This window comes from Rattus rattus, chromosome X, assembly GCF_011064425.1.
Source record: "Rattus rattus isolate New Zealand chromosome X, Rrattus_CSIRO_v1, whole genome shotgun sequence".
NCBI classification, from domain to species: Eukaryota; Metazoa; Chordata; class Mammalia; order Rodentia; family Muridae; genus Rattus; species Rattus rattus.
In genome coordinates this window covers 34540062-34552840 of record NC_046172.1, presented here as the reverse complement: position 1 = coordinate 34552840, position 12779 = coordinate 34540062, and the positions used below count along the sequence as shown (strand labels likewise).

Genomic DNA, 12779 nt, shown 5'->3' with positions numbered 1-12779 from the left:
TTCTGTCCCAGTTTCCCCCCAATAAGGAAAGCTGCTTTGGTACACCATTCTCCCAAAGCAGTTTTCAATTAAAACTATACCTTTATAGGCCAAAACTAAAGGAAATTTGACAGTAATTCTGGACAGAGAAGGAATTTGATGGGGGCAGGGACATTTATGGGTTCTTAGAGTGTTTTTACTCTTGAGTCCAAGCCAGGAAACAGGGTTTCCACAATTTATCTTTCCTTTAAGATAATAGGAGGCCAACCTCTTAAGCATAAACATGCAACTGTAACCTGAAACTAGTGCCAGGCAGGCACTCCAGGCTGCTAACAAATCCCTAAGAGGCATCTGAAACTGTCTTGGCATTCATTTCCCCCTTGACTGACTGAGGTGTAGAAGGGAGGAAAGAGGAGGGCAGGGGAGGAAAGATGAGGGGTTGTTTCCAAGAGCCCCCGAAAATAAAATTCAAAGTTTCTTTGGAAGTACCCTTTGAACCAAAAACATGCAAAAAGACTCAGGACTCAATGAAAATGATCAAGCTATATACAATTGGCATTTAAATGATAGCAACAGAAATAGAGACAAGCTAACAATGTTTATTTTATCTTTCCTTGACTGTAATTATTTTTATCCTGGAACCTTATTACTCTTTTGTTCTGTTAAATCAAATGTTTTTCTCATTCAGCTCCTAAGATTATCAACAGTACATTAAGAAATGGAGTCCTATTATATTGTCCAGAAAGTATCAGTGTCAGATAATACCACTATAAATTATCACATTAATTTTCTTTTTAATTTATATTTAATTTTATCTAAAATTCTACCATAGGATTAACTAATTCTGCTATATGATCTTTATTTTCTTACCATATTTAAATACTCAGTATCAGTGCCTCGGTTTGAAGTATTTTTTTTTCTAACAAGTAAATACTCTGAAAGCTATTTGGACTTTTTAGTGACTTCTTCAAGTGTATTTACCTTCCAAAGTTTTATTGTTACTCATGTTCCCAGATTAAATGGTCAGTATTATTTCCCAAGGGCACTGCTGTTTTAGAGGTATTAGTTTTCTTACTCATTGACAAAGATTGGTTTTTCTTTTAATCAAAGGTTATTCTATCCATTCAGAGAAAACTGGAAACAAATTTAATAACTAGTTTTTCCTTTTGAAACTGGGCATTCTTAAGTACCTAAAACATAATTGCAGAATACCAGTCAACAAATACACTTTTTACTTCATAGCTGGGGAATTTAGGTGCTCCAATTTAATAGAGGCCATGGTACTAGTAATCAAATCTACAGTCTTGGCCTGACCTCTAAAAGTAGCTGTAAAATGATGTTTAATAAATTAAGATGAATGATGAATCCCTCTGAGGAAACAGGACTGTGTTATTATTACTTTGTAAATGGATACTCAGGTTTGAGCTCAGTACTTTACAAATAAGGATACAAATACCAGCCAGGGTGTAAGGTCAGACATATGCTCAGTTATTTTGCATAGAAGATAATTGTCACTCACTCCACTCACATTATATGTGGCTGAATATATTAAATTACTTTTTTTCAAAACAAGACTATCATACCGGAGTACAGAATTATCTTTAATAATAGAACTGAATTTGCAAAGGTGTAGAAGCAGACAGATCTTCTTTTTTTTTTTTCATTTTTATTAACTTGAGTATTTCTTATTTACATTTCAGTTGTTATTCCCTTCCCCAGTTTCTGGGCCAACATCCCCCTAACCCCTCCCCCTCCCCTTCTTTATGTGTGTTCCCCTCCCCATCCTCCCCCCATTACCACCCTCCCCCCAACAATCACATTCACTGGGGGTTCAGTCTTAGCAGGACCCAGGGCTTCCCCTTCCACTGGTGCTCTTACTAGGCTATTCATTGCTACCTATGAGTTGGAGTCCAGGGTCAGTCCATGTATAGTCTTTGGGTAGTGGCTTAGTCCCTGGAAGCTCTGGTTGGTTTGGCATTGTTGTTCATATGGGGTCTCAAGCCCCTTCAAGCTCTTTCAGTCCTTTCTAAGATTCCTTCAACTGGGGTCCCGTTCTCAGTTCAGCGGTTTGCTGCTGGCATTCGCACATGTATTTGCCATATTCTGGCTGTGTCTCTCAGGAGAGATCTACATCCGGTTCCTGTCAACCTGCACTTCTTTGCTTCATTCATCTTATCTAGTTTGGTGACTGTATATGTATGGGCCACATGTGGGCCAGGCTCTGAATGGGTGTTCCTTCAGCTTCTGTTCTAAACTTTGCCTTCTATTCCCTCCCAAGAGTATTCTTGTTCCCCTTTTAAAGAAGGAGTGAACCATTCGCATTGTGGTCATCCTTCTTGAGTTTCATGTGTTCTGTGCATCTAGGGTAATTCAAGCATTTGGGCTAATAGCCACTTATCAATGAGTGCATACCATGTGTGTTCTTCTGTGATTGGGTACCACACTCAGGATGATATTTTCCAGTTCCATCCATTTGCCTACGAATTTCATAAAGTCATTGTTTTTGATAGCTGAGTAATATTCCATTGTGTAGATGTACCACATTTTCTTTATCCATTCCTCTGTTGAAGGGCATCTGGGTTCTTTCCAGCCTCTGGCTATTATAAATGAGGCTGCAATGAACATAGTGGAGCATTTCAGACAGATTTTCTAATCACAGTGCCACGACAGGGGTTATCAGAAACAATGATGGGTCATTTTGATGGGGTTTTCAATGACAGAATAGCTTGGACATTCAGGAATGTGCTGCAAGGAAGTGCCTTATTCCAACCATGAGTGGTACAGAAGGCATGCTCAAATTTCCAAGAAGTGGATTGCAGTTACAGCTTGGGTAGCCACCGTATCTGTGTCACCCCAATTTTGCTGGAATCCTAAACAGAGAGCCAAGAGCCCTAAGCAGTTAAAAAAATGTTCCTAACTTGGTCTTCTCTCAGAAAGGCCACTGACAAATAGAATCAAGGAGTTGGCAGAGTCACTGTATACTTGACATGTTATCTTTGAACAACTAGGACTGGTGAAATAAATTCCTCAAGACAAGTACAAGTCATAAACCTTGAATATCTGATTGTCATTTTCAATAATAGCAATGCAGGTTCACATCAATCTTCTTTGTTTGTTCTATATTTTACTCCTTGTTTTATTCTACACTCAAAGTTGTTCCTAGTTATTTTGATTTCCTGTTTCTCAGATTTATTGCTTCAGGCCCTTATGCTTAGTGAAGAAAAGAGAGGCTTTGATTTAATTTTCTATTAATACTCAAACTAAAGTGTCTCTTTACCACTGAAACCCACACTACATGACCAATTTTGTTGTCGTTGTTGTATATAGGATTTATTTATTTACTTTATACCCTATTAGCAACCCCCTTCCTCCTCTCCTCCCAGTCCCACCTCACATATCCTTCTCCTCACCCTCTCCCCTTCTCCATAAGCTCCCCATGGGTACCAACATACCCTGGCACACATCAAGTCACTGCAGAACAAAGAGCGTCCTCCCACTGAAACGAGATAAGACAGCCCAGGGGAAGGATGCTGACACTTGATTTTTGACAATGAAGCCAAAATCATACAATGGAAAAAAGAAAGCATCTTCAATAAATGTTATAGGTCTACCTGACCAATTTTAACAGAAAGTGTCCACATTGAATGAGAATACTCTGCTCTCCTCTATGCTGACCCCTTCCATCATACCTGTGAAATATAAAACAAAATGATCAGTATCTGCAATATTCTCTGGAGCCAAAGTGTATTAACATTCCTAAGCTATTGATGTTTATAACTCCTAAAGAGTATAGGTCCAGATCTACGCAGATTTCTGCTCACAAAAGTTCACTTAGCTTTCTCAGGCTAGTAGGGACTGTGAAGACTTATGCTCCTCTATCTATCCTAGAAGATACTATCGATGGGCATTTATGATTCTCCAAAACACAGGTCTACTTTCCAACAGGAAAAATCCCTGGCATTTCTAAACTTGCTACCACTAAAGCTGGTTATATTTACCAAGATCCATTAAGTCTCCATGATCAAATCAATACCCCTCTTTATAAAGATTAGTTCCTTAAAACTTTTGCTCTCATCTTTTTTTTCTGCCTTTTCAGGTCATGGATTATACGGGACTTTTGAAATGTTATCCTCGTGGAGAAAAACTAGAGAGGACCAACATGTTAAAGAGCGAACTGCAGAAGTCTATGCAGACTCCATGCTCTCCTTCTCTCTCACCACTGCCATGTACTTGGTCACCTTTGGCATAGGGGCCAGCCCTTTCACGAACATTGAGGCAGCCAGGATTTTCTGCTGCAATTCCTGTATTGCAATCCTCTTCAACTACCTCTATGTACTCTCATTTTACGGTTCCAGCCTTGTGTTCACTGGCTACATAGAAAACAATTACCAGCATAGTATATTCTGTAGAAAAGTTCCAAAGCCTGAGGTATTACAGGAGAAGCCAGCATGGTATAGGTTTCTTCTGACAGCTAGATTCAGTGAGGACACAGCTGAAGGTGAGGAAGCAAACACTTATGAGAGTCATTTATTGGTATGTTTCCTCAAACGTTATTACTGTGACTGGATAACCAACACCTATGTCAAGCCTTTTGTAGTCCTCTTTTACCTTATTTATATTTCCTTTGCCTTAATGGGCTATCTGCAGGTCAGTGAAGGGTCAGACCTTAGTAACATCGTAGCAACTGCAACACAAACCATTGAGTACACTACTGCCCACCAAAAGTACTTTAACAACTACAGTCCTGTTATTGGGTTTTACATATATGAGTCCATAGAATATTGGAACTCTAGTGTCCAAGAAGATGTTCTAGAGTACACTAAGGGTTTTGTGCGGATATCCTGGTTCGAAAGCTATTTAAATTATCTTCGGAAACTCAATGTGTCCACTGACTTGCCTAAGAAAAATTTCACAGACATGTTGAGAAATTCCTTCCTGAAAGCTCCTCAATTTTCACATTTTCAAGAGGACATCATCTTCTCTAAAAAGTACAATGATGAGGTTGACGTAGTGGCCTCTAGAATGTTTTTGGTGGCCAAGACTATGGAAACAAACAGAGAAGAACTTTATGATCTCTTGGAGACCCTGAGGAGGCTTTCAGTCACCTCCAAGGTGAAGTTCATTGTCTTTAATCCGTCTTTTGTGTACATGGATCGATATGCCTCCTCTCTGGGAGCCCCCCTGCACAACTCCTGCATCAGTGCTTTGTTCCTGCTCTTCTTCTCGGCATTCCTGGTAGCAGATTCGCTGATTAATGTCTGGATCACTCTAACGGTTGTGTCTGTGGAGTTCGGAGTGATAGGCTTCATGACATTATGGAAGGTCGAACTGGATTGTATTTCTGTGCTATGCTTAATTTATGGAATTAACTACACAATTGATAACTGTGCTCCACTGTTATCCACATTTGTCCTAGGCAAGGATTTTACAAGAACTAAATGGGTAAAAAATGCCCTGGAAGTGCATGGGGTAGCTATTTTACAGAGTTACCTCTGTTATATTGTTGGTCTATTTCCTCTCGCAGCTGTGCCTTCAAATCTGACCTGTACACTGTTCAGGTGCTTGTTTTTAATAGCATTTGTCACCTTCTTTCACTGCTTTGCCATTTTACCTGTGATACTGACTTTCCTGCCACCCTCTAAGAAAAAAAGGAAAGAGAAGAAAAATCCTGAAAACCGGGAGGAAATTGAGTGTGTAGAAATGTTGGATATTGACAGTACTCGAGTGGTTGACCAAATTACCACAGTGTGATAGTATCTGCTTCATATATTTTCACCCTAGGTCTTACCAAGAACTAAAAGCTTATGTTGCTGAAACAAATAAAGTCAAAGTTGCTCTGTTTAAAAAAAAACATAAGAAACAGACACAAGAAAAAGTAAAAGGTGAGGATAATAGGTGTGGCATCTTTAAAATTATTAAAGCAAAGGGTTTCTGTGATAATTTACTTACACACATACACACAAATGCACACATGACTTGTAGTATTTTAAGTAAGATCAAACAAAGGAATGCTTATTAATAAGCAGGATCCTATTTTGCCTACACTGCACAAGTTACTGGTATTGTAATGAAACACAACTGATTGCAAGGTCAGCTGTGATTACAAAAATAGGTTTAAGCATTGTTCAAACAAGGTTTCCTAAACTTCCACAGAGAAGTATCACTAATTAGGTTCTGTCATCTGAGGTCTTCATTGTTTGATTTAGCACCTCAGCACTCAAGGAGATTCTGTGGAAATTCTTATAAGCAAGAGGAAGCCAGAACCTTTGAAGTAGATATGGTAGACTGAATACCATCCACAAATTGAAATTGTCACCCAAATTCTCTTAGGTGAGCCAAGTTTATTTTTTTCTTGAATGAACTTGTCATATTCCTCCAATGATGCACCTTTTAACACCTGTATGGTTTAGTTAATGCACCCAGAAATCCATGACAGCTCCAGCATTACAGAATTGGGGCAATTCTATTTCAGAATATCTTGTCACCTGTCATGAAAAGGGTCTACTTTTATTAGTTACAGCTTTTTTGGCAGAAACCTCTGAGGGTGCAAAGCCACAGAGTCAAGCCTAAATATCTGGCATGTTGGAAGAAAAGCAGGTGTCTATTTGAACCTAAAGAATATTTTTGCATTAACGAAAAAAGAAAAGCCAGCTGGTATAGATGTTTGTGGTTTGGCCCTATATGCACTTTTGCATGGATGCCCAGAAACAACATATGTCCACAAACAACATCTGCCCACATATATGATGAAAAGAAAATAAAAACAAAAATGGTTATTGGCCAACAAGTGCCAGAATGTTTGGCTACGTGATGAGTTCTTCTTGACTTAGTGGAGAAAAGGAAGACCTTTGATAAGACTAAGATTTGGCAATGAACAACTTTATAAAAGTGCTTGGAGATAAAGGGCTCAAAGGAAAATTGATGGCATTTCCTGGACAAGAGTAATTACCAGTACAAACCAATCCATAACAGCAGCCAAACTTCCCTGCTAAACTGGCTGTACCTCCCCTCCCCTAAAATGCCTTTTTGCTATATCTCTACTTCATTATAAGGCCCTCTGTACATTAACATGCACAGATATTTATGCAGTTGAACAGTTGTACCTACAAGGGCAATGATTCATCAATCTAAACAAGGACAGTTTGATCTGGAGGGGATATGTATGCTGCCCTCAGACCCCTATATTTCTTTAAATCCATAAAAGTGAAGCCAAACCCTGAGTTACATTTGAGACAAACAACTATAATGTCTTTCCATTTTAAAGATGTAGCTTCTTTAGTCACCTATAGTGGTAAGCATTTCCAAAAGGTATATTACCTTTCAGGACTTTAGCAGACATATTGTACTACTTCCTCATTCGCTACAAAGGGAAAAACAAACCTTGAAGAATGAAATAACTGACACGGTTTACACTTCTAGAGGCGTTCCATCATTTCAACATGGCAAAGACACAGCAGGACGATCGCATATTTTCCTGTGGGTAGCTACTACCACTTAAAATTCATACATAAGCTGGGAACATAAGGCTTCATTGGCCATGGAACAAATATGTTTTTAATGTCTGGAATGAAAACACTTTGGATTTAGGCTGGCTACTATCCTTTTAAACAGCAAAAATGCCCAAATGATTGTGATGTAATCACAGCAAGTGATAATCTGTGCTTTTGCTCTCATGTGCTTTTGTCCAAAAAGTTCTAACAAATATGCTACTTGCTCAGTTTCCCCTGCAGACACACTAAGCAGTCATCCTGTGTTGTTCACTGAACAAGAAGAGGAGGAGTTTTGAATCTAAAGACAAGTATATTCTTCACAAAAGGGCAAGTTTGCATACTAGATGTTCAATCAGTTCTCTCTCTCTCTTTTGGGCCTGCAACCAGGCTATTATTTATAAAAGACAGGTGAAGAAGGGATTGGTTTTATTCTTAAATTATATGCTGCTAAACCATTTTTCTAATAGTCTGTTCTAAATCTGCTATTGATTTAGTGTCAGCCACGTGAAACACCTCGGCTTAGTGAATTCACAAAACTGATGCAACACATGCACCAATTAAATGGATTTTGTTGAGAATTTAATCATCAATTTGATCAACCGGAATGACTTACTGTGGAACTTTGTTTTATGACAAATAGTAGTTTTCCAACTTGATTGTCTCTGTGTATCTTAAGATGTTGTATTTTTAAATGGAGGGTATTTTCAAACTTGTCACCTTCTCCAAACTTGTCACCTTCTCTTTTCAGCACTTGAAATTAAGGTTTATGAAATTCTGACTGTGAAATGAATTTTTCTATTGGAAGACTGCATGCCAAAAGTTATTTATTGTTGAGCAATTATTATGTATTTGTTCATATTTATTATTGATTATTGATTGTGATCTGACAGCATCAGTCTAACTTCACCATGGAGATGACACTGTAGAAATATCTCAAAAAATTTTAAGTCTTCATAAAATTTTGCTTTTTAAATTGCTGAAAGGGAATGAATGATCTCAGCAAAATTAATTATTTTCTTTTAATTAATTCCAACCAAGACATTAATGTCCACTTTACCAAAGAAACTTATTTGGTTGGTTTCAAGTTAGTGTTTGGTGTCCATTTACCAAAGAAAATGTTCCATCATCAAAATGATTTTTCCTGGTCAATTAAAATACTGTGATGCTTGGGCCTTCCGGAGGAAAGTAAGAAAAGCCAAGGTAAGAGGAACAATATTCTCTCATAAGAGGAATGATATTCTGTCCTTTGGTGGAATTCAGCAGACGATGTAAATTCACAAGGGAATTGGTGTTTACAAGAAAGAAAATGATAATTGAAATTGAATGTTGTTATTCTGACATGCAGTAATGTTCCAACAAGTACCATGAGGGATACACAGGCTAAAAGTACATTTCGTTCCAGAGAAAATGGAAAACAAACCTTCATGAAAATATCTGTCCATTGTTCCTGCTAATAACTATGAGGTGTGTGTGTGTGTGTGTGTGTGTGTGTGTGTGTGTGTGTGTGTGTGTGTGTGTGGTGTGTTTGTTTGTTTTGGGTCAGGTTCATTTTGCTTGTTTGTTTAATGGATTGGCTGGGTTTAATTTTTATTGGGGAAGGGGTTGTCTTCAATTTGCTTTTATTTAGTTCGTGATTTTTGTTCATGTAGCTTCTGCTTCTGTTCCCACTCTCACCTCTATATTTTCAGTTAGAAGTGAAATAATTAGAGGTCTCCTCCATGGATGCAGCTACTAATGCCATCTATTGCTCTAAAAAGACCCTTGAGAAACTGTTTATTTTGAATAACCACTGCCCAATTGTCTGTGGCATTCTAAGACTATGACACTACCTTCCTCCAACCCCAGCAACAGACCTTGGCTGTGTCCCTCATGAGAAAAGGTCGAATGGAGAGCCATCTTCGGGGTGTTGTACGCTATGAGGCAAAGCCTCTTGAACACAAATGGTACCCTCTTCATAATGGCTTTATTCCTTTGGATCCTATTAAAGTTTCCCTGCAGCTTGTACCAGTGTTTGACCTCTGTGAATCTCTGTTTCTTCATCTGTACATTGGGGATAAAAAAATCAGTAAATATCTTTAAATTCAGCCAATTTTGAGTGCCTAATATTACCTATACATTGTTCTAAAGACTGGGAACACACAAGAAAAAAAAATGAGATACAGCATTATTTTGTCTTGGAGACTTAAGTTTGAGTGATGAAGGGTTGGCTATGGGGAGTTAGATGGTGTTTGGGAAGCATTTGGGTCAAAAAAAAGAGAGAATTCAAGAAGTTATTATCTTTAATTTGCCGACTTTCCCCAATAGCAGTAGGGCTCAGGATACAAACTTAAAAACTATATCTAGTCCTCAGACTATATCTATGTAAAATACAATGGGTCACCACAGAAGGCTGTTGATTCTTGATTTTATGAGCTCACATTAAAAGTAATCTGGATCACCATGTGGTGGGAATGAGTGTAAAGAAGGTGCAAACCTGGATGTTAGGGTTGGACTACAAACCTTAAAATGGGATATAGATATCTGATGAGTATCTGGAGAGCATCACTTCTTACTGGTTATTTCTGGTTTGTCTGGTGACATTTGAACATTCCTTTGGGGAGATTTGCTTTTAAGTTTGTGCTAAATAAAAAGCACCAGGTGTTAGAAAATCAAGTTCCTCTTCTTTTACAAGCATGTGGAAGGTAAAGGAAAATATTATATTGGTACTACAATGGCAAAAAAAAAAAAACCTGTGAATGATAGAGTCAACACATGGCCGAGTCCCTCCCTGTGGAGACTACAACTGTTTATTTTTGTTCCATGCCAGTCTGGGAGAAAACAAAAAGGGAACCATATGAACTAGAATCAGCTCACCTGAACAGGCAGCATCAATATGTTCTCCCCAGCCTGCCTCTCATGTGCCCTGTCCCGTTGCCCAGGTGATCTATTTGAAATCCTCTTTGATATCTTATGAGTATGCCATGCAAGAAAAAGGAAATGAGAAGCCAGAAAGCTGTAGCCTCCACATAGAGTTTTGAGTTAGAATAAAATTAGTACCACACGGCTTCCAAGAAGCCTACTTAATAGAGAACAGGGGTTTCTTTTCAGACTACAAAGAAAGCCTGTATACATGGGAAAAAAAAAACCTGAGACTTAGCGAAGGTATTCACAGATTTGGAATAGTTGGAAGCTGACACAGGACTATAATTGAAATATAGTTTCTAGCGTCAATTTATTTTTCATTCTGCCACTTTACTGCCAAATACCAGGTATCTAACTTATGGGTTCTCAACACAGGGACCATGAATGAACTGGGGAAGAGAAGAACTCTCGACTTCCCTAATATTAAATTACAAGCAGAAAAACATGTGTATGTTCAGAATGTACATTTTACTTAAGAAAGGATTCATAATTGTCATCAGATTCTAAAAGAGTTCTCTATGACCTACTGCACTGTCCTAAAGTAATAAAGACCTCAGTGGGAGAGTTATTCTGGTGTCCTTATTTTGGCTACTGGCCAGTCAAGGACTTCTCATTTTTCTCAAAGGAGTTCATGATGCTTCCAAATATTGGTGTCTTAATGTCAAGCCTAGTACCTACTTCTATTCATTTATTCTTCATTCACTTTTTCATTTATTTTTTATCCTGTAAACATTTCCACTGTTAATTTATGTAAAAACATAGCTCATGATGAAGGACCAAGAGAGAATTTCTCTACATTGTGCCCTTGTTGCCAAAAGGAACACCAAGGTACTAGAATACTTTCACTGCTATGCCAAAGTCTATATAAGCGGGTCTCAACCTTGCTAATGCTGTGACCCTTTAATAAAGTTCCTCATGTCCTGGTGATCCCTAACCATAAAATTATTTGGGCTGGGGATTTAGCTCAGTGGTAGAGCGCTTACCTAGGAAGCACAAGGCCCTGGGTTCGGTCCCCAGCTCCGAAAAAAAGAACCAAAAAAAAAATTATTTTTGGTGCTATTCATAACAGCAGTTTTGCTATCATTATGAATTGTAATGTACAAATCTGTGTTTTCTGATAGACCTAGGCAACCCCTTCCTTGTAGAAGTGTGGTTAGATAGCCACAAGAATTGCAACCCACAAGTTGAGAACCACTTGTCTATGTAGCCTCAAAATTATAAAAAACATAATCCATTGATATACGCAGACTAGGAAACTGATAAAGCCTACAGGAAGAAATGTACCCTGTCAAATAACTAGAAAAAGAACACCATATTTCCAGGTTATTTGGTTACATACTCCTTGGCAACAACATATTACATCTCTGGAATATCCTGCTTCCAAGTGATCCCTATCTCAAACTGTGTACACCAAGCTCTTTTGTACATACTTGTGGTGGCTGACCTGACAACAATAATGGGAAAAAGAATCTTGATCATCTTGATAACAATGATGATGGAAAATAAATTATTACCATGGACAGACGAGGACATTCAGAGACAGTGTCCTTGCATACATAAGCAAATAAAAGTCTAATTCTCTTGACTACTAAGCAGAAGCTAGACATTGTATAGTTTGACTGAGGAAGCACCTGATGGTTGTACTTACTTTAGCATAAATGTTAATCATATGGAACCCTTCTGTGTTTACCTAAGGTAAGGTTGAGAGAATTAGAGGTTCACCTTCTTTGAACATAAATCACCAAAAAACCATCTCTGTCACTTATAACACTCTTTGCCAAGCCATTGTAAGGTAAGTCTTCTAAGGTGAAGGAATACTAGTTCCACTTTGTAGCATCTAATATGAAGCCCAAGGGCTATATAGTTGTTGGGATCTAGAAACAACTTTGTCTAAGAGTGCTATCACAAACTGAATTGGCTGACTATTCCAAGTCTATTCCAGGCTCACTCCTAAGAAAAACTCATAACATTTTCTTTGACAAAACAATGTCCTAGTATTATTTTCTGCTGACATGCATTTGCCTCACTTTTTCAAATACTCTTTTAATTAATGTAATTTTATTAAATTATTTTTGCCTGCTGTACCAGAGTCACCAAATCAATTGCCATGATGCTTCCATGATGCCTCCAAAAACTATGGATGACTAGGCAAAACTGGCAATAACTCTTTGGCTCTGCTCCACATACACACAGTTAGGCATTATACACACACACACACACACACACACACACACACACACGCACACACACACAGACATATACAGACATATATATATATATGTATATATATATGTATATATATATATGAGCCTATATTACACAGAAGTACATGTATGTGTATAAAACACCTAAAGCAAGTCTTTAAGTATACATGACTATACATATGTGTGCACATTTAATGTATGTATG

At 38.0% G+C, this 12779-nt stretch overlaps 1 protein-coding gene across 1 annotated transcript in view; it reads left to right on the top strand.

Moving 5' to 3' along the window:
• The window catches only part of Ptchd1 (patched domain containing 1), a 55340-nt gene extending 45787 nt beyond the window's left edge, over positions 1-9553 (top strand). The window contains 1 exon segment of the mRNA XM_032889853.1: positions 4076-9553. Within this exon segment, the coding sequence (XP_032745744.1) occupies positions 4076-5730 (1655 nt within the window). The 3' untranslated portion in view covers positions 5731-9553.
• The last annotated feature ends 3226 nt before the right edge of the window (positions 9554-12779 follow it).